The 20,890-nt window shown below is 43.4% G+C and overlaps 1 protein-coding gene across 1 annotated transcript in view; it reads right to left on the bottom strand.

Moving 5' to 3' along the window:
* Map3k19 (mitogen-activated protein kinase kinase kinase 19) overlaps positions 1-20,890 on the bottom strand; it is a 50,894-nt gene that overhangs the window by 16,246 nt on the left and 13,758 nt on the right. Inside the window, exons 5-6 of the mRNA XM_040737042.1 lie at positions 20,205-20,320; positions 18,019-18,131 (exon numbers count right to left, since the gene is read on the bottom strand). Coding sequence (XP_040592976.1) covers positions 18,019-18,131; positions 20,205-20,320 — 229 coding nt within the window. The remainder of the gene's footprint in view (positions 1-18,018; positions 18,132-20,204; positions 20,321-20,890) is intronic.

Raw genomic sequence — 20,890 nt, 5'->3', positions numbered from 1 at the left:
GAAGAGTTCCGGGCTCCTACCCCATGGCGGTTACATGTTGACTCTCTGTGTTTCTCCTTCCCAGAGTCCTCCTGGACTCCTAGTCCCTCCTATCTAGGTTTCCTATTGGCTCAACAGTACTTTATTGACAAATGCACAGGACTTCCCCCAACACCTGTAGTACTACTTTGTTTGTGATCTACTACATAATGCTTTGCTGAATAATATAGTTTGCAACATTTTTATTTAAGAAAAAGGGTAAATGTGGTGACAATTTTTTAATGGAAGAAATAAAGATAACCTGAACATCAGGGTACAGAACTAAGTCTCTATTTCCCCACACACCTAACAATAAATAGTTAGTTACAGAGGTCAAGCACTGGTCATAACACAATTAATCTCAGCAAGGGCAACAGTGGCAGATTGATCTCTAGGGGTTCACAGCCACCAAGGCCAACAGGAGAGTGAACCATTCTAAAAGATAAAGGGAACTCACTCATTTAATACCAGCAATATGGAGCACAAGATTTTAATCCTTGTACCAGGGAGGTGGATACAGGAATGAGGGCTGCTTGGACAGAGGGATGTAAGACAGGAGGAGACAGAAGCAGTGCAGTCTGAGGTTTGGGGGAAACAATTGCAATTTGAGTTTTCCGTGGAGACAGATTTGCCAATGTTGACTGAGATACAGGTAAGAGCTCAGGTCTGGCCACTTTTCTTTTCTGATAATAATGCAAGTTTTTGTTAGATTACAAAGAATATATTACTACACATACTTCATTTATTTCTTGTATCTGGTAGAGCCAAGAGTCTCTCCATTTACCTAGGAATTGGTTTGAATATGTGTGTGGGAGGGCATGGGTGTGTGGAGCGTTGGATGGACCAAAGCACCTTAACATCAATCACAGAAGACAACCTTGTTCCAGAGTGAGTAAAATGACAAGGCCAGGCCTGATCTGTTGGCAAAGTTCTGACTACTGATTTTTGAGACACTTATTTTCAAGATCCAAGTTCCTGAAATGTCTCCTCAGATGTCACAAGTGATGTATTTCTTTCTGGTCTACAGTTTACTATTAGCTATGGGACCCTGACATATATAATTATCTTGCTATTGTTTAGTGCAAATTGAAGCCAGCAAATTTGGTAATCAGGTTTAGGTGAGACTATTGATTTCATCAGAAAGTCTCAGACTCACTGTGTGGGTCAGATATTAGGACACAGCATTCTCCTATATTCAGTTTGGCTCTAGGTAGGCAGCAAGTATATGGGTAGTCTGTGTGGAGCTGGTCTAGGACAGCCTGAAATTAATTGTGTGAAATTCAGTTTTACACAATAGGAAGGACTGGTACATTGTGGGAGGACCACTCACCTGTAAAGAGCAGTTGGGAGGGGTCAGACATTAGAGAGTTGAAGGAGAAGACTGAAAACTGGAAGAAATTAGAGAATTCTCAGTAATTGGCTTTGGGGGAATCCAAGTGTGTGAGGACAGTGCACTGTGAGATAAAGAATTAAGTGTCAAAGAGCAAGTCCCAGATTCAACTTCAAGCCTGTAATGTGGGAAGTATCTTTGAGCAGAACTAGGAGCTGAGGTAAAGGCCTGTTACTCCCTGGGACCAAAAAACTACTCAGAGCCACAGGTTCCAGGTTCCAGGTCAAGAGTCATGGGAAAGTCACCAGTAAAGAAGACAATGTCGAGCTGTCCCTCTGGCATCATCAGGTAAACAGGCCAGCTTCCCGGCCTGTGTTCCAGAGCCTGCAGATCGCCTGGGAACTGCACAGAGCTCCCAATCCCGGCGGGAGCATCAGGTAAACAGGCCAGCTTCCCGGCCTGTGTTCCAGAGCCTGCAGATCGCCTGGGAACTGCACAGAGCTCCCAATCCCGGCGGGAGCCAAGCACCCCAGACCCCAGATCTTCTCTCCCACCAAAGAGACCAGGAAACTACAGGAGCCAGGGAGACGAGGGGAGTAGCTGTTCCGGATCAGGTACAACAGGACCCAGCATAGGGTCCAGGGGACCAGGTAGGAGGCTAAGCGCCCCAGATTCCTGTTCTTCTTCTCTACCCACGGACCAGCATTTGGACAAGGCATAGAAGAACCACCAGATTACTGGACTTACTAGCACCCACCAAAAGGGAACTCTGGTCCCCAGACCAGGAAGGGGCTCTTTCTGCACCCACTAAAAGAAGAGATGGGAAAGAGACAATACAAAAACACAGTCAGCAACAGAAAAACAAATATGACACCGCCAGATTCTAGAGACTCCACACCAGCAAGACCCCAATATTCCAACGCGAAGGAAGCAGAAGAGAACGACCTTAAAAGCACTTTCATGAAAATGATAGAGGCCCTAAAAGAGGATATTGGAAAATCCCTCAAAGAAATGGAAGAAAAACAAACCAAAAAATGCAAGAAATGGAAGAAAAACAAACCAAAAAATGCAAGAATTGGAAGAAAAAACAAACCAAAAAAGGCACGAAATGGAAGAAGAAATGAAGCAAAAATGCAAGAAATGGAAGAAAAAGCAAAGCAAAAAATGCAAGAATTAGAAGAAGAAACATACCAAATAAGGCAGGAAATGGAAGAAGAAACAAAGCAAAAAATGCAAGAAATGGTAGAAAAAACAAAGCAAAAAATGAAAAAAATGGAGGAAGAAACAAACCAAAAAAGGCAGGAAATGGAAGAAGAAACAAAGCACAAAATCCAAGAAATGGAACAAAAAGCAAACCAAAAAATGCAAGAAATGGAAGAAAGAACAAACCAAAAAATTCATAAAAGGCAACAAACGGACGAACAGATAAACAGAAAATTGCAAGAAGCAATGCAAACGCTGCAAGGGTTGAAAACTGAAATAGAGACACTAAAAAAAACACAATCTGAAGAAAGGCAGAAAATAGAAAAGCTGGACAAACAGTCAGGCACTACCAATACAAGCATTACCAACAGAATAGAAGAGATGGAAGAGAGAATCTCAAGTGTTGAAGATACATTAGGAGAAATGGATTTATCAACCAAAGAAAACCTTAAATCCAACAAATCCTTAACACAAAACATCCAGGAATTATGGGACACCATGAAAAGACCAAACCTAAGAATAATAGGTATAGAAGAAGGAGAAGAAATCCACCTCAAAGGGGCAGAAGGCATATTCAACAAAATCATAGAAGAAAACTTTCCCAACCTTAAGAAAGACATGCCAATGAAGGTACAAGAAGCCTACAGAACACCAAATAGAGTGGACCACAAAAAAATCCCCTCGCCACATAATAATCAAGACCCCAAACATACAGAATAAAGAAAGAATATTAAGAGCAGCTAAGGAAAAAGGTCAAGTAACATATAAAGGCAGACCTATCAGAATTACACCTGATTTCTCCATGGAAACTCTGAAAGCCAGAAGGTCCTGGATAGATATTCTACCTACACTAAGAGACCATGGATGCCAGCCCAGACTACTATACCCGGCAAAGCTCTCAATCACTATAGACGGAGAAAACAAGATATTCCATGACAAAACTAGATTCAACCAATATGTGTCCACTAACCCAGCCCTACAGAAAATTTTGGAAGGAAAACTCCAACCCAAGGAAGCTAACTACAACCAGAAAAACATAAGCATTAGAGAATCCCTCTCTACCAACAGCCAAAAGAACAAAGGGGCGAAATTCCACCCATAATTCCACCAACAACAACCATCGCAAATCGAAGAAGGATGAGCAATCAATGGTCATTAATATCCCTCAATATTAACGGCCTTAACTCACCCATAAAAAGACACAGACTAGCAGAATGGATTCGAAGACAGAACCCTTCCTTCTGCTGCATACAAGAAACACACCTCACCCTCAAAGACAGACATTACTTGAGAGTTAAAGGTTGGGAAAAAATTTTTCAATCAAATGGACCCAAGAAACAAGCAGGGGTAGCAATCCTAATATCTAACAAACTAGACTTTAAAATAAAATCAATCAAAAGAGATGAAGGAGGTCATTACATACTCATCACAGGTGAAACCCACCAAGACGAAGTGTCTATCCTGAACATCTATGCCCCCAATACAAAGGCATCCACATTCGTTAAAGAAACATTATTAGAACTTAAATCTCATCTAAAGCCCCACACAGTTATAGTGGGAGATTTCAACACACCACTCTCACCACTAGACAAGAATACCAGACAGGAACTCAACAAAGAAGCAAAGGGTCTAATAGAAGTAATGACCCAACTGGGATTAACAGATATCTATAGAACATTTCATCCACATAAAAAAGAATATACCTTCTTCTCACCACCACATGGAACCTTCTCAAAAATCGACCACATACTTGGCAACATATCAAACCTCAGCAGCTACAAAAAATTGGAATAACTCCATGCATCTTATCAGACCACCATGCCTTAAAATTAGAATTCAACAACAACACAAATTGCAGAAAACCTACAAACTCATGGAAATTGAATAATGCTCAACTGCACCATCCCTGGGTCAAAGAGGAAATAAAAAAAGAAATTAAAGACTTCCTCGAATTCAATGAGAATGAAGACACAACATACCCAAACCTATGGGACACTTTGAAAGCAGTGCTATGGGGTAAGTTCATAGCACTAAGTGCTCACATGAAGAAACAGGAAAACAGTTATACCAGAGAATTAACATCACAGCTAAAAGCTCTAGAACACAAAGAAGCAAACTCCCCCAGGAGGAGTAGACGCCAGGAAATAATCAAATTGAGGGCTGAAATCAACAAAGTAGAAACCAGGAAAACAATACAAAGAATCAATGCAACGAAGAGTTGGTTCTTTGAGAAAATCAACAAGATAGACAAACCTTTGTCCAAACTTACCAAACAGCAGAGAGTGAACACGCAAATTAACAAAATCAGAAATGAAAAGGGGGACATAACAACAGACTCTGAGGAAATCCAGAGAATCATTAGGTCATACTTTGAAAACCTGTACTCCACAAAATTCGAAAATTTAAAGGAAATGGATGACTTCCTGGACAGCTATCATTTGCCAAAACTAAATCAAGAACAGATAAGCAATTTAAATAGACCTATAACCCCTATGGAAATAGAAGCTGTCATCAAAAGTCTCCCAACCAAAAAAAGTCCAGGTCCAGATGGCCTCAGTGCAGAATTCTACCACAAATTCAAAGAACAGCTTATACCAATTCTTCTCAAAGTGTTCCACACAATAGAAGCAGAAGGGTCTTTGCCAAACTCTTTCTATGAGGCTTCAATAACCTTGATCCCCAAGCCACACAAAGATACAACCAAGAAAGAGAACTTCAGACCAATATCCCTCATGAACATTGATGCAAAAATACTCAATAAAATACTGGCAAATCGGATCCAAGAACACATCAAAACAATCATTCACCACGATCAAGTAGGTTTCATCCCAGGGATGCAGGGATGGTTCAACATACGAAAATCCATCAACGTAATCCACCATATAAACAAGCTGAAAAACAAAAATCACATGATCATCTCACTAGATGCTGAAAAAGCCTTTGACAAAATCCAACACCCCTTCATGATAAAGGTCTTGGAGAGATCTGGGATAACAGGGACATACTTAAACATAATAAAAGCCATATACAGTAAACCAACAGCCAACATCAAACTAAATGGACAGAAACTCAACGCAATTCCTCTAAAATCAGGAACAAAACAAGGCTGTCCACTCTCTCCATACCTTTTCAACATGGTACTTGAAGTTCTAGCTATAGCCATACGACAACAAAGGGGGATCAAGGGGATACAAATTGGGAAGGAAGAAGTCAAACTTTCACTGTTTGCAGACGATATGATAGTTTACATCAATGACCCAAAGAACTCTACCAGGGAACTCTTACAGCTGATTAACACCTTCAGCAAAGTGGCAGGTTACAAGATCAACTCAAGAAAGTCAGTAGCCCTACTATATACAGATGATAAAAGGGCTGAAAGAGAAATCAGAGAAACATCACCCTTTACAATTGCCACAAACAACATAAAATACCTTGGGGTAACGCTAACCAAACAAGTGAAAGACCTGTATCGTAAGAACTTTGAATCTTTAAAGAAAGAAATTAAAGAAGCCCTCAGAAAATGGAAAGATCTCCCATGCTCTTGGATAGGTAGGATCAATGTAGTAAAAATGGCAATCCTGCCAAAAGCAATCTACAGATTCAATGCTATCCCCATTAAAATCCCAGCACAATTCTTCACAGACCTTGAAAGAACAATAATCAATTTTGTATGGAAAAACAAAAGACCCAGGATAGCCAAAACAACCCTGTTCAACAAGGCAACGTCCGGAGGCATCACTATCCCTGACCTCAAGCTCTATTATAGAGCTATAGTCCTGAAAACAGCTTGGTATTGGCACAAAAATAGACAGGCAGACCAATGGAATCGAATTGAAAATCCGGGTATTAACCCACACACGTACGAACATCTGATCTTTGACAAAGAAGCTAAAAATATACAATGGAATAAAGAAAGCATCTTCAACAAATGGTGCTGGCATAATTGGAGACTGGCATGTAGAAAAATGCGGATCGATCCATGTTTATCGCCATGCACAAAACTTAAGTCCAAATGGATCAAAGACCTCAACATAAATCCAGCCACACTGAACCTCTTAGAAGAGAAAGTGGGTGGTACCCTTGAAAGAATTGGTACAGGAGACAGCTTCCTGAACATAACACCAGTAGCACAGACAGTGAGATCAACAATTAATAAATGGGACCTACTGAAACTGAGAAGCTTCTGTAAGGCAAAGGACACAGTCAGCAAGACAAAAAGGCAGCCCACAGAATGGGAAAAATATTCACTAATCCCACATCTGACAGAGGGTTGATCTCCAAAATTTACAAAGAACTCAAGAAGCAAGTCTCCAAAACAGCAAAGGACCCAATTAAGAAGTGGGCTGCAGAACTAAATAGAGAGTTTTCAATAGAGGAGTCTAAAATGGCTGAGAGGCACTTGAGAAAGTGCTCAACATCCTTAGCCATCCGGGAAATGCAAATCAAAGCAACTCTGAGATACCATCTCACTCCTGTCAGAATGGCTAAAATCAAAAACACCAATGACAATTTATGCTGGAGAGGATGTGGTGAAAGGGGGACACTCCTCCATTGCTGGTGGGAGTGCCAACTGGTTCAGCCACTTTGGAAAGCAGTATGGAGATTCCTCAGAAAAATGGGAATAAACCTACCACAAGACCCAGCAACTGCACTCTTAGGCATATATCCAAAAGATGCCCATTCATATAACAAAGATGTCTGTTCCACTATGTTCATAGCAGCTTTATTTGTAATAGCCAGAACTTGGAAGCAACCTAGATGTCCCTCACCCGAAGAATGGATAGAGAAAATGTGGTACATCTACACAATGGAGTACTATTCAGCAGAAAAAATAATGGAATCATGAGATTCGCAGGCAAATGGATGACACTAGAAGAAACCATCCTGAGAGCAATACGTAACTGAACGAAGTACTGGGATTTTTTTTATGCACATTGCTGTGAAAGAGGTGGGGTGATCGGTTAAGAAACTGAGGGGAATAGAAGCTAGAATCATTACAGTATCAACTAAAAAAGTTACTTAAAGAACATGGGACTGCAGTCAAGTCTAAAACCCTAGAAGGCTTTCTAAAATCGATCGAACGAGCCAGTCCATGGTTCATTACTGGGGGAAGCTTAAATATTCCAGATTGGGAGGAGGTTCGCCGTGATCTTCATAGACTTTTACGAAAAGAGGGATCTGAGTCCTTGCCCCCTACGACATTCTCCTTATGGAGATTAGTGAGGGGAGCACTTTTGACAGATAAGGTTCGTCACCGCCAGGTAGTTCAGGACACAAAAGAGGCTTTTTAGAGTTACAAGAGACTGAGACTCAAGCCTCCTTGAGTTCAGGGGCAGAGAGTGATGATGAAGAGACCGTGATTGAAACTAGAGGCTCCATTGTTAGTGAGGATGAGGAGGAGTCTCTTAGTAACAACAAAAAAATGGGTAGACATCTCCGGGTGCGACCCAAAAAGAAGGACTCCGGTCAGAATCGGTTATATCCTTCTCTATCAGACCTAGAAAATGGAAGTAGCTCAGACTCAGACTCGTCACAGTCTGAAAAGGAACGGTTACTTGCTGAGATCGCGGCCCTTAAAAAGAACTAAAAAGATTCTAATTAAGGAAAGACAGGACAGGGAGAGAAACCCTTCCCCATACTCTGAAAAAGGGACTCCTCCTATGAGATAACCCAGTCCTTCTTGGACCTGGAGGGAAGACCCAGAGGAGGGGTCCAATGCTGCCCGGTGGTGGCCCCGGTAATGGAAGTTCCAGACCCGAACAATTCTCGACAGGTCATTCGGCGCCATGACCCTTTAAGTTTCAAAGATATAAAACAACTGAAAGAGGCAACTTTAAATTATGGAGCACAGGCTCCCTTTACACTTTCCTTAATGGAATCTTTTGCGTCTCTTAATTTGACACCTGGCGATTGGCAGCAGCTTTGCAGAGCAGCTCTGTCAGGGGAGATTATTTGATTTGGAGAGGTGAGTTTCAGGAAAGATGCAGCCAGACAGCCCAAAGGAATGCACAGGCCGGACAGCCCCAGAGAAATGTGGAGATGCTTACCGGGAGTGGTCAATACGCCACCATTCAGCAACAAATGCAATATGACATCGCAGTCTATGCCCAAGTGGCAGCAGCGGCCCAAGGGGCTTGGAAAGCATTGCCTTCCAAGGAAGGAGGGGATCATCTGTCCAAAGTCCTTCAAGGACCTTCCGAACCTTTTCAAGACTTCGTAGAACCGTCTCAGTCAGGTAGCAGAAAGAATATTTGGGGGCATTGGGCCTGCGATGCCAGTCATAAAGCAGATGGCATTTGAAAATGCAAATAAATATTGTAAGGAAGCCCTTCGCCCCTATCGCAATAAAAGTCTAAATGACTATATCCGGATCTGTAGGGACATTGATGGGAACTTCATCCAGGGCCAAGTGCTAGCTGCTGCTATTCGGCCCCAAGTGGGGAAAGAAAGACCTACTCTGGGAGGGAGAAAAACATGTTTTAGCTGCGGTAGGGAGGGACACTTCCATAGAGAGTGCCCTCAAAATAGTACTGCGGGTCTCAAGAGACCTGGTTTATGCCCCCGTTGTCGAAGGGGATATCATTGGGCCAATAACTGCTACTCTAAAACTGACAGGGAGGGAAATTTCCTTTCTGCTAATAATAATCAGGGAAACGGGAGGAGGGCCCCGCCCCAGGGCCCCAAAACCAATGTGTACGGGGCAATGACCCCTGCTCTGGGCTGTGGCAGGACTCATTTTCTCCCCCAGAGCAACCCCTTCATATCTCAGACCTCCTTAGAGCCACCTCAGGGAGTGCAGGATTGGACCTCGCTCCCTCTGCCCGGGCAATCCTAACACCGGAAATGGGGATCCAGGCCCTCCCTACTGGGGTGCATGGGCCATTGCCCCCAGGCATGGTTGGACTACTCTTGGGACGGTCCAGTACTATTCTTCGAGGCATCCAGGTACACCCCGGTGTTATAGACCAGGATAGTGAGGGGGAGATTAAAATAATGACATCAGTGGGCAGTGGGGTTGTTGCCATCCCTGCAGGAGAACGGATTGCTCAGATACTCCTTCTCCCTACAGCTCCTTGTGAGGCTAGAAAAATTAAAGAGAAAAGGGGCAACCAAGGTTTTGGAAGTACCGGCCCGGCAGCATTTTGGGTAGCCACTATGGAGAGCCGCCCCCAGCTTACATTAAAGATAGAAGGCAAGTCCTTTAGGGGCGTCTTAGATTCTGGGGCAGATTTCTCTGTCCTCTCAGATAAATTCTGGCCCCCCGCCTGGCCGAAAGAGGAAGGAACAGTGACCCTCCAGGGAATAGGACAGGCTGTGCCCCAAAAAAAGCCTCAGAATCCTAAAGTGGCAAGACTCTGAGGGCCACACAGGGCTTTTCCAGCCATATGTTTTGCCTGGCCTCCCTATTAACCTCTGGGGACGGGACCTCATGCAAGAAATGGGAGTGGTCCTCACCACTCAGGCACCCAAGTCCAAAAGCAGGGGCCCCCAGATGATGCAAGGGAGGGGCTGGAGCCCAGGGAGGGAACTAGGTAAACTAGAACAGGGAGAGGTTTGCCCTGTGGCATCCCTCCCTTTGGAGACCAGGGCCCCAGGGGATAGGAAGGGTTTTGGCCATTTTTGATGAGGGTCACTGTTGCGCCGCCAGCCCCCATACCCATCACATGGCTATCAGATGATCCAGTATGGGTGGAACAGTGGCCCTTACCAGCGGAGAAACTAAGGGCGGCTCACCAGCTAGTTCAAGAACAATTGGAGGCAGGTCATTTGGTTCCTTCCACGTCCCCTTGGAATACCCCTATATTTGTAATTAAAAAATCTTCAGGGAAATGGAGGTTACTACAAGACTTGAGGGCCGTGAATGCGACCATGCAGCCTATGGGGGCTCTGCAGCCTGGCTTGCCCATGCCTGTGGCCATTCCTAGAGACTGGCATTTGATTGTCATTGACTTGAAGGATTGCTTCTTTTCTATTCCCTTGCATTCTCAAGATAGTCCTCGGTTTGCATTTAGCCTTCCTTCGATTAACTTTAGGGAGCCTGCCCTTCGCTTCCAATGGGTGGTGCTCCCCAAGGGATGGCTAATAGTCCAACTATATGCCAGATTTATGTAGCTGCCTGTTTAGATCCCCTCAGACGTAAGTTCCCTGATCTTTACATTATCCACTACATGGATGATATTCTTTTGGCTGCGGCCGAAGAAAGACAATGTTACATAGCCTTTGCAGAGCTACAGGAGCTTCTGGAGGCCCGAGGATTTATTTTGGCTCCTGAAAAGATCCAAAAGAGACCCCTTATACTTATTTGGGTCATCAAATTCAACAAACTGGCCTCCGGCCACAAAGACTCCAAATTGATTGTTCAAATTTAAAAACACTTCATGATTGGCAGAGATTCTTGGGAGAGGTGCAATGGTTTCGCCCTTCTCTTTCTATTAAAACAGGGGCTCTTAAAGCGCTTTATGATATTCTTCCTGGGGACCCTGCTCCAACTTCCCTAGACAGATTACCCCAGAGGCCAGGGAAGCCCTACAATTGTTGTTAAGAAGTATAGAGCAAGCCCACCTTCGGCGTATAGATTATGGGCAGCCCCTTGTTCTGGTTGTACTTTCATCTAGCTTTTCGCCCACTGCCGTGTTCTGGCAGACTGGTCCTATTTATTGGGTACATTTGTCAGCCTCCCTAAGAAGGTAGTGACCCCTTACTATGATCTCATTTTACAATTGTTGTGGAAGGCACACAAGTTTAGCATTCAAACCTTTGGAAAGAGTCCTGATAAAATTATCCTTCCTTATGGTAAGGAGGAGGTGGAACATCTACAGATCTTCCATGATGGGTGGACCCTGTTTATTACATCTACAGGCGCACAGTTTGATAACCAATATCCCAACAGCCCCTTGATGTCTTTTTTCAAACAACACCCTGTGATCTTTCCCAAGATTTTAAAGGAGAACCCTCTAGTTGGAGCTCGCTCAGTCTTTACAGACGGCTCCTCCAAGGGTTTCGCGGTGGTGGTTTCTTCTCAGGTGCAGAAGAGGGTACCCACAGGACAGATGTCAGCACAAGCCGCCGAGTTGTTTGCTTGCTTGATGGCTTTCCAAATGTTTGAGGGAGAGCCCTTTAATTTATATACTGATAGTGTTTATGTTGCCAACATTGTTAGACCTTTAGAAACTTCTCCATATGTTCTTCCAACCTCCCAGGTTCGTTCCTTATTAGTTCAGCTCCAACATCTTATTTGGCAGCGCATCCACCCTGCTTATGTGGGATTTATTCGTGCACATACTAACCTTCCAGGACCCCTTGCCCAGGGCAATGAAATTGCTGACTCCTTGACCCGCCCTAGGGTCTTATTTACTCAGGAGCAGCTGGCCCACCAGCTCCATGAGAGGTATCATCTAAATGCCCGCTCCATTAAATTTCACACTGGGTGCCCCTTATCCATAGCTACACAGATTACCTCTCAGTGCCCTGATTGTGCCCCTTATCATAATTCTCCCAATGAGGGGGTAAATCCCCGGGGCCTCAGGGCCAACCATCTCTGGCAAATGGATGTCACTCACCTGCCACAGGCAGGGAAATTAAAATACATGCATGTCTCGGTGGATACGTATTCTAAACTGATTTTTGCCTCTCTCCACTCAGGAGAGAAGATTAAAGATGTTATTTCTCATTGCCTGCAGGCCTTTGCCTACATGGGCGTACCCGATGCCCTAAAAACGGACAATGGCCCTGCCTATGCCAGCAATCGCTTTGCTGCCTTTTGCAGGGAACATCACATTGTCCATTCTTTTGGTATTCCTCACAACCCCACGGGACAGGCTATTGTGGAGCGCACCCATGCCACTCTCAAACAGTATTTTAAGAAAATAAAAAAGGGGGAGTATGTTACCTCCCCCAATATTCAGTTATCCACCATACTTTACATTTTAAATTTTTTGACCGTAGACCATAATAATTTGTCTGCTATGGAGAGACATTGGAACAAACCCTCCCAGTCCTTGGGATGGGTCAGATGGAAGGATTTGATTACAGGAAAATGGCAGCCACCCACTCCCCTACTAGCTAGGGTCCGAGGGGCTGTTTGTGTTTTCCCTCCAGGAAGTGAGAAGCCCATTTGGGTCCCCGAACGGTGCATCAGGCATGTCGACCCCAATACTACTCCGGATACTAGGAATGCTCACCGTGATAAAGATCCAACCATTGCTGAACACTCAGGTAAGGGAAATATGGGCGTTGGTGAGGATTCCCCCCCCATGTTGATGCCAGTTAGTCATTCCAGCTCCCTGTTCATCAATTTTTATAACACCAATAATACATTGGGAGCGGCTGCTGCCAATGAGATTAAAAAGTCAGAAACTAGACATTCTGAGTTTCCCCCCTCCTAAGCCTGATACCAGGGTCAGGAAGTAGGGGAATCCAAGAGATTCCCAGCGGCATACGCTTTTAATCCCAACACACCTTTATGCAAGTCCCAGGATAGCATCCAAACAATACAGAGAAACCCTGACTCAAAAAAAAAAATGGTACTGGTATTAATTAAAGAAAAAGACAAAGACAAAGGTATATGAAATGGAAAATTTTGTTTACATTTAAGTTCTATTTTGTGAGTCATCTCTAAAAACTTTTGGCCAAAAGCCTGGCCTCTCTACCTTGCATCTACAGAGTTACAAGGAGTAGGTACGGCTGTACCCCATGACTGTAGCTCAAATGAAGGAATGATAAAAACATATAGGACTTTTTAACCTTTTTAGTTCAAGGATTAGCTGGAGTTGTTCTTTTACATAGATTTCAATTAAGGAAGCTTCATTGCAACAGACTAATCATGACCTAGGGAAAAAGGATGACTGAAAGATGCATGTATGTTCTGAATGTATGGTGTGGCCACACCAGTATGTATGAAATGTGATTGTGAATGCGTGAGTGTAAACTGCTTATATGATTAAAAGGATACTTAAATCCCTTCAAAAATAGTTAAGAAGCTACCTAGATTGCTTTAAATATAGCCAAAAGGAACATCCAGCCAGTCTGTTAATGTTTTAACAGAAAAATTTAAGATGCAAATGAGGCCTTGTCAGCTAGTGAGAGCTCTACAGGTTAGATTGGGAAAGACTGCTCACAGACTTCAAATAATTTTCAAAAAGTTATTTGGACACAGTATGGTTTACAATCTTTGAGTGATTTTTCAGAAGTTTTTGGGAAATATTCAAAGGATATGTCCTTTTTAATGGACATCTACAAATAATCTAAGTAATAAGCCCAATTTACCTAGATAGTTAAACAAGGAGGGTAGACAAATCCTTCTACTGTTATGGCCCAGCTTCAACAGTTCAAAAAAATTTTTTAGAAAATAAAAAAGGAGAAATAATGCCCCCAGTCCCCACATGACTCATCAAATAATACACTCCTCATTTAAAAATTTTATAATGTGAATGCCAGTGAGTTTCAGACAGATTCTGGCATGATGGAACTTGAGCAACCATTGCTCAGGTCAAATGGAGACATCCATACACTAGACAGTGGAGAAGACCCTAATTTGGGGTCGAGGGCATGTTTGTGTTTTCTTGCAGGAAAAGAATAAAGCTTCGGCAGCTGTCAGACCATTTAGTGAGATGCATGGAGCAGAGAAAAACTGGACCTGAGACCATGGGAGCCTACCTAAGCCAGTTTGAGTGAGATCTCCTAAATCAGTGTTCCTGACCCTTGATGTCATCGAATCTACAGCCCAAGAAAGAAAGAAAACAGTCAGTTCGAGATTTCCAGTTTCTCAACACACCTGCTGCATCAACCTTCCAGACCCATGAGTTTTCATCATGAAGCCAACAGAGAAAAAAGGACCCATTTAAAGCATTTGGACATTGGTATGGACTATGATGAGTGGCAAAAGCCTCTTTTCAGTATTTGAACAGGACATGGTCACTTGAAATATCAGACTTGATGGTTCCTATTTCTGGAATCACGACTAGGCCAGTGTATTTTTCTGGAGAAATGCAACTTGTCCTAATGTGACAACTATTGTTCATATTTTTCATAATGCTACATGTGTAACATCAATGATTGTGCCCAATGTATCTGTGCAAGTGCACTTTCTAAATGCTTTCCTGAGCAGATCTTGAAATGATTGGAAACTTTATCAAATTGTAAATGTAAATCACATGCGGGTTACCCTTGTAACAGACGAAGGCTGGTAGAATGTTATGGCCCAGATCTGGTGATGGGTATGGTAATGGAGAGGCGCTATGTCAATGGGGGTCCTGGAAATGGTGGCAGTGGCGGTAGGCATTCTGGCTTTATGCCAAGCTCAAACGTGCCTTGTTCCAGAGACAAGAGATCCGTAACCAAGTATTGCTTAGCTTAGCCCATGGCAATCCCGATAGCCATGAAGGTTGGTTACAAATGATTTAAGGTTGGGGTATCTCCGATGACGGGCAACCTGTGGGGAAGACCCCTCCCACCTAAAACAGGGGTTCAAGGTCCCCCAAAGACGGGAAAGGGAGGGTGACCCTACTTGACCTAAGCCAGGAGTGCCTCATTTGAAAATAAAAAGGGGTGAATTGTGGGAACACCAGACCTTGAGCAGAGACCCACTTCCCCTTCTGCCTGGGAGTAGGCAGCTGTAAGACAATGTTTAGTAAAAACATGTTTACTAAAAACGATACAATAAGTTCCTGGCCACTTCCCCTTCTGCCTGGGAGTAGGCAGCTGTAAGACAATGTTTAGTAAAAACATGTTTACTAAAAATGATACAATAAGTTCCTGGGAAAGGCCTTCCCACAGAAACCGCCCTGACCTCGACCTTGTCCAAAGACTAACCGCACCTTCAAAAACCCACACACATCCACCTCTGGGGTCAGAGCAAAACCAGCCAGGGGAGAGGAGAGAGCAGAAGCTTCTCTGGTGGGAGCTTTTCTTAGGAGGTTTTCTTGAACCTTTTTGGAGCCTGTTTAAAGTTCTCTTTATATCATTGAACGAGTCTCTGTGTTTTCAATACCCGACACCCTCCGCACGTTCTCGGACACAGGCCGCGCAGCAGACGTGACATACCACCACTGCCCAGCAGTGGTAAGCATCTTTACCTTCTGAAGCATCTTGCCAGCCTCAGAGTCATTATTGATGATATGCTCCTTTACTGGAAGTTACAACTGATTTTGTGCTTTTAAATTTCTACAACCAGCTTGGGGTGTAACTCAATGTCCCCAGCACCATGTAAAACTGGGCATGGTGGCACATATTTGTAATCTGAACACTTGGGAATAGAGGCAGAGGTATGGGTGGTTCAAGGTCAGTCTTGACTATGTAGGGAGTTTGAGGTCAGCCTGGGATGAATGGGACCTGACTCGAAACTGAGTTTCCAAATGTAAAGGGCATTTCTTGGTCCCAGTCCTATAACTAAGTCCTATAACTCTAGCCTTGTGAACTTTCAAAACACTAAAACTACCAGAAGATTCTAAACCCTGAGAGAAAGAAGGGTAGGGAGAATGTAAAGCATGAGAAACTAGATTGTGAACAGATTTCTTAAAAACGCCATTGGAATGTCAAGGCGATGTCTCAGTGGGAAAGCCACTGGCTGTCAAGAATGGTAACCTGAGCTTGATCCTGGGACCCACATAGTATGAAGAGAGAACTGACTCCCAAAAGCTGTCCTCTGACTTCCATGTGTACTGTAACATGCCTGTGAGTTCCACCCCCATAAAAATGTAATTCAAAAATTTAAATAACATCAGAAGCTAAAAATGTGCTAAAATGAAGAGTCTGACATTGCAAGGAAAACAATAAAGAGTTAAAAGTCATCTAAAATAAATGGAATCTTATGGCATGGTATTTAGTACAGACAAAGCCACAACAACGTCTGTGTTATCCACATATGTGACAGATCACAGATAATGGAATGCCTGTCTCCCAACAAGGACTTTATGTTGGAGTCCTAACTCCCAAAACAATGGTGGTAGGAAGCAGAACCTTTGGGACCTAATTAGTTCATGAGCGTGGAGCTCTTTCAATGGGCTTAGTGACCCTATTCAAGACACCAGAGAAGCAGAATGAGGAATGAACCAAAGACTTCCAGCGTGTGTGTGTGTGTGTGTGTGTGTGTGTGTGTGTGTGTGTGTGTGTGTGTATGATTGAGCTCCTAAGATTCGGGAAGCTCATAAAACTTCCAAGACTCAGGCCCATCCCAAGGTTATATAGGCAGTAAAAAATTACTGGGAGAGGGAGACAGAGAGACAGGGAGACAGAGAGAGAGAGAGACAGAGAGACGAGAGAGAGAGAGAGAGAGAGAGAGAGAGAGAGAGAGAGAGAGAGAGAGAGAGAGACTCTAGTTGAGCTTCCTGTAGATTCTGAGTTTCAAGGATACAGCTTTCCTGGATTCACCACCCATGTTGCCTTTGGGTCACCTATGCTCCTGTATGAAGCCCCCTCACCCGTGATCTTAAAAAAAATCAATGAGATCATTGGGTCACCAAGCTAGCTGTAAGTGGAATCTTTTCTTTGGTTTGTCATTTGTGCCCTGTCAGATGACTAGACATTTGTTGACCTATCCCCAGGAAAAGTCACACAACATCTAGTCTAACTCTTCAGTCTCTAGAACTGAGATATAAATTTCTATTGTTTATGAGTCACTCTATGGCATTTTGTTGTAACAGTAGGAATTAAGATGTACACACACTCCATGTTAACTAGCTAATTTACGTTTAAAAATTATGTCTGTGGGTGTTTTGCCTGCCTGTATATCTGTGTACCGTATTTGTGCAGTACTAGCTGAAGCCAGAAGGCGGTATAGACGTCCTAGTACTGGAGTTACAGATGGTTGCAAACCCCAATGTGGGTGCCAGAAATCAAACCTAAGTCCTCTGGAAGAGCAGCTGGTGCCCTTTACTGCTGAGCCATCTCCCCAGCCCCCAGTTACATTTTGAATTGTAACTGATCTGTAGTTGATCAGCTGGGGACACGGTGTTATATCCCACAGGATCCTGGGACACTAGAGTTGGAGGATCAAGTGTTCAAGGCCAGCTTACACTACATAGTAACAGTATAACAAGACTGCCTCAAAATACACATGATACCGACATTTACATAATTTATATGGTATTTGTGTATGATTATTACAAAACACTGAAACAGTACAAATGATGCAGTAGGTGGGTCAGGCATTCCACTTTTGTTGTTGCTTTTTGAAATTTTACTGTTTCTCTTTTTAAGATTTATTCATTTTAGTTCATCTACACCAATGTCTTTCTTACTTGAGTGTATGCACACTGCCTACAGCTGGTGTCTGTGGAGGTCAGAAGAGGGCACTGCATTCCTCAAAACTGAGTTACAGGTGGTTGTGAGCTGCCATGCAGGTGTTGGGAAGCGAACTTGTGTCCTTTGCTAAGGCAGTGTGCATTCTTAACTGCTGACCTGCCACTCCATCCCCTGTTTTCTCTCTTTAATATTTTCTTTAGCCTGTTTCTTTATGTGGGTCCTCTTACCTCACTGCTGCTGATGCTCTGCAAGATGATGTTTTCAGTTTTGGAAACTGTCACATCCATTGAAGAAGAGCTTGTCTCATGACAGATGTCAAGCAGTGACTCCACATGTCTTTCTGTCAAAAAGAAACAACATGTTCTTTGTGAGATTCAACAGTCTCATGGGAGGATCTGTCTCTAGGTTTCATCGGCTCCATTTGGTCAGATTTCTCTGGAAGGATGGTCAGGCGTGAAACTTTAGGTAATAATTTTCACAGGAAAAAAAAAGGCAAGAGCAGGACTGGGGAGATGGCCCAGGGGACAAGGAACTTGCTATGCAAACATGAGGCCCAGAGTTCAGATCCCCAGAATCCACGTAAAAGCCAGGCAGGTGTAGTAACGGTCTGTGATTTGAGCACTCAGGAGGCAGAGACGGGATCCCCAGGACAAGGTGCCTACCTAGACAAGCAGAAAGTGTATTCTGGGTTTAGTGAGAGAACCTGCCTCAGTAAATAAAGTGGAGCATAATGGAGGAAGAGACCTGATGTCAACCTCTGGCATGTGTGTGAGTGAACACACACACTCACACACACACACACAGAGTATACCTACTTCACACACAAGCATGCGGGGGGGAGAGTCAGTTTTTGGCTCAACATAATTATAGCAATTCACTCTTAATGACTTCATTCTCACAGCCACACCCTCTGTGAGGTGCTGGGACTTGGGGAAGAACTTTTCAACCATCAGAGCCATCAACAGGTATCTCAGGGTTGAGATCCCTGCCTTTCCAGAGTGCTACAGACAGGAAGGATGTCTGCCCTTCACAAGATGAACTGTTGAATGGACTTCTGTTGGTGGGTGGTTGGGTGGGTGCATGGGTGGGAGAAAACCTCTCTATTCTCTTCCAAATAGATTTGCTTACAGTTCTGAAGGAAGTGCTGGTTAATAACTGTCCTTTTGCTCTCTTGAATTGCCCTGGAAGAGTCTCATGGATTCAGGATGATCCCCCCCCACAATATGATAGCAAAGGAAATCAAAGTAAAATGTAATGTGAGGATTTATGAAGACCATTCAGTCATTTAGATACCTCAAACTAACTCTTGGGAGAAGGTTCTGTTGACAAAGTGGTTTCCTGCAGGCAAAAGGATCTGAGTTCAATAGCCCTAAACCTGAATTTAAAAGAAGGGCCAGAGGGATTGCTCAGTGATTAGGAGCACTGATTGCTCTTCCAGAGGACCTGGGTTTGATTCCTTGCTCCTACATGGTAGCCCATAACTGTAACTCCAGGAAATTTGGTGCCCTCTTTTTGCCACCATTGGCGAAAGGCACATATATGATAAACAGACATACAGGCAGGAAAAACATCCATACACATAAATTAAAATAAATACATTTCAAAATAGGAAAAGAAGCCAGCATGGTGGTATGAATTTGTAATCCCAGTACTGGGGGAGGTGGAGACCAGAGAATCCCTGAGGCTAACTAGTCAGTCAGTCAGCCTAGCTGAATAAGCAATTTCTAGGAAAAAGGGAGAGATCCTAGTTTCAAACAAACAAGGTATGGGGGCTGCAGAGATGGCTTATTGGTTAAAAGTACTTGTTATTATCAAAGAGAACCAGGCTTGTTTTCTAGAATCCACGGTGGCACACGGTCACTTCTAACTCCTGTTCCAGGGGATCTAACATTCTCTTCTGGCCCCCGTGAGGACAGTGTACATGTGGTACACATATCGACAAGCAGGCACACGCTTACACACATAAATTAATTACTTAAAAAACAAAAAGTAAGATGTATAGCATCCTTAGAAAAACACTAGGGGTTGACCTCTGACCTATACACACACAGGCACACAAATACATAAGAGTGAGGAGCAAGACTTCTTTGCATCCTTTAGATCATTAGATCATTAATCCTGTGCTCAGAGAGTCGCTGCTCAATAAAGAGTCACCGATTTGATTTATTTAAATGAAGTAGGGTGTAATGGAACACACCGTTGATCCCAGCACTTGTGAGACAGAGGCAGGCAGAGCTCTGTGAGTTCAAGGTCAACCTGGTCTATATACTGAGTTCTAGGCCAGCCAGGGATATATAGGTGTGATCCTGTCTCAAACAAACAAATGGAGTTATTCAATAGATGTGAAGCAGAAAGACAGACTTCAAACAAGACTTTCAAACTGGGGAGTGTGTATCTAGAAAGGAATATTTACCTGGTTTGGGCATAGAATTCATCAGGATGTCCAATAGCTGCTGCTTCCTCCAACTTTCAATTTGTGACACATAATGTATTGCTGACTTGCCACTGAAGTCACAAAGCTTAGGATCTCTGGGGAGAATAGAAGAAGCATCAAAGATTATTAGGTTAAATCTGTTAAGACATAAGAAAACTGACATCAAATAAGCAGAAAACTTAAGTCTGGGACATAATAATGATTTAAAAACATAGGAGGTGGAGTGTGACCTTTTCTCAAAATTTTAAACATGATGGCCAGTGCTGTATCTCCATTGGTAGAGTGCTTGCCTAATGTCTTAGTTAGGGTTTCCACTGCTGTGAAGAGCCACCATGATCACACAGCAACTCTTATAAAGGAAAACATTTAATTGGGGTGGTTTACAGTTTCAGAGGTTTAGTCCTTCATTGCGGTTGGACATGGCTGTGTCCAGGTGTACGTGGTGCCGGAAAAGGATGTAAGAGGTCTACATCTGGATCTGTAGGCAACAGGAAGTGAACTGAACTTGTTGTAGCGTGAGTATAGGAGACCTCAAAGCCTGCCTGCACAGTGCTCTTCCTACTTCCTACAACAAAGCCACATCTACTTCAATAAGGCAACACCTCCTAATAGTGCCACTCCTTATGAGCTTATGGGAGCCAATTATATTGAAACTACAACACCTA

This window comes from Mesocricetus auratus, unplaced genomic scaffold (assembly GCF_017639785.1).
Source record: "Mesocricetus auratus isolate SY011 unplaced genomic scaffold, BCM_Maur_2.0 Super-Scaffold_100676, whole genome shotgun sequence".
Lineage (NCBI taxonomy): Eukaryota > Metazoa > Chordata > Mammalia > Rodentia > Cricetidae > Mesocricetus > Mesocricetus auratus.
This window is presented reverse-complemented; position numbering and strand designations above follow the sequence as displayed.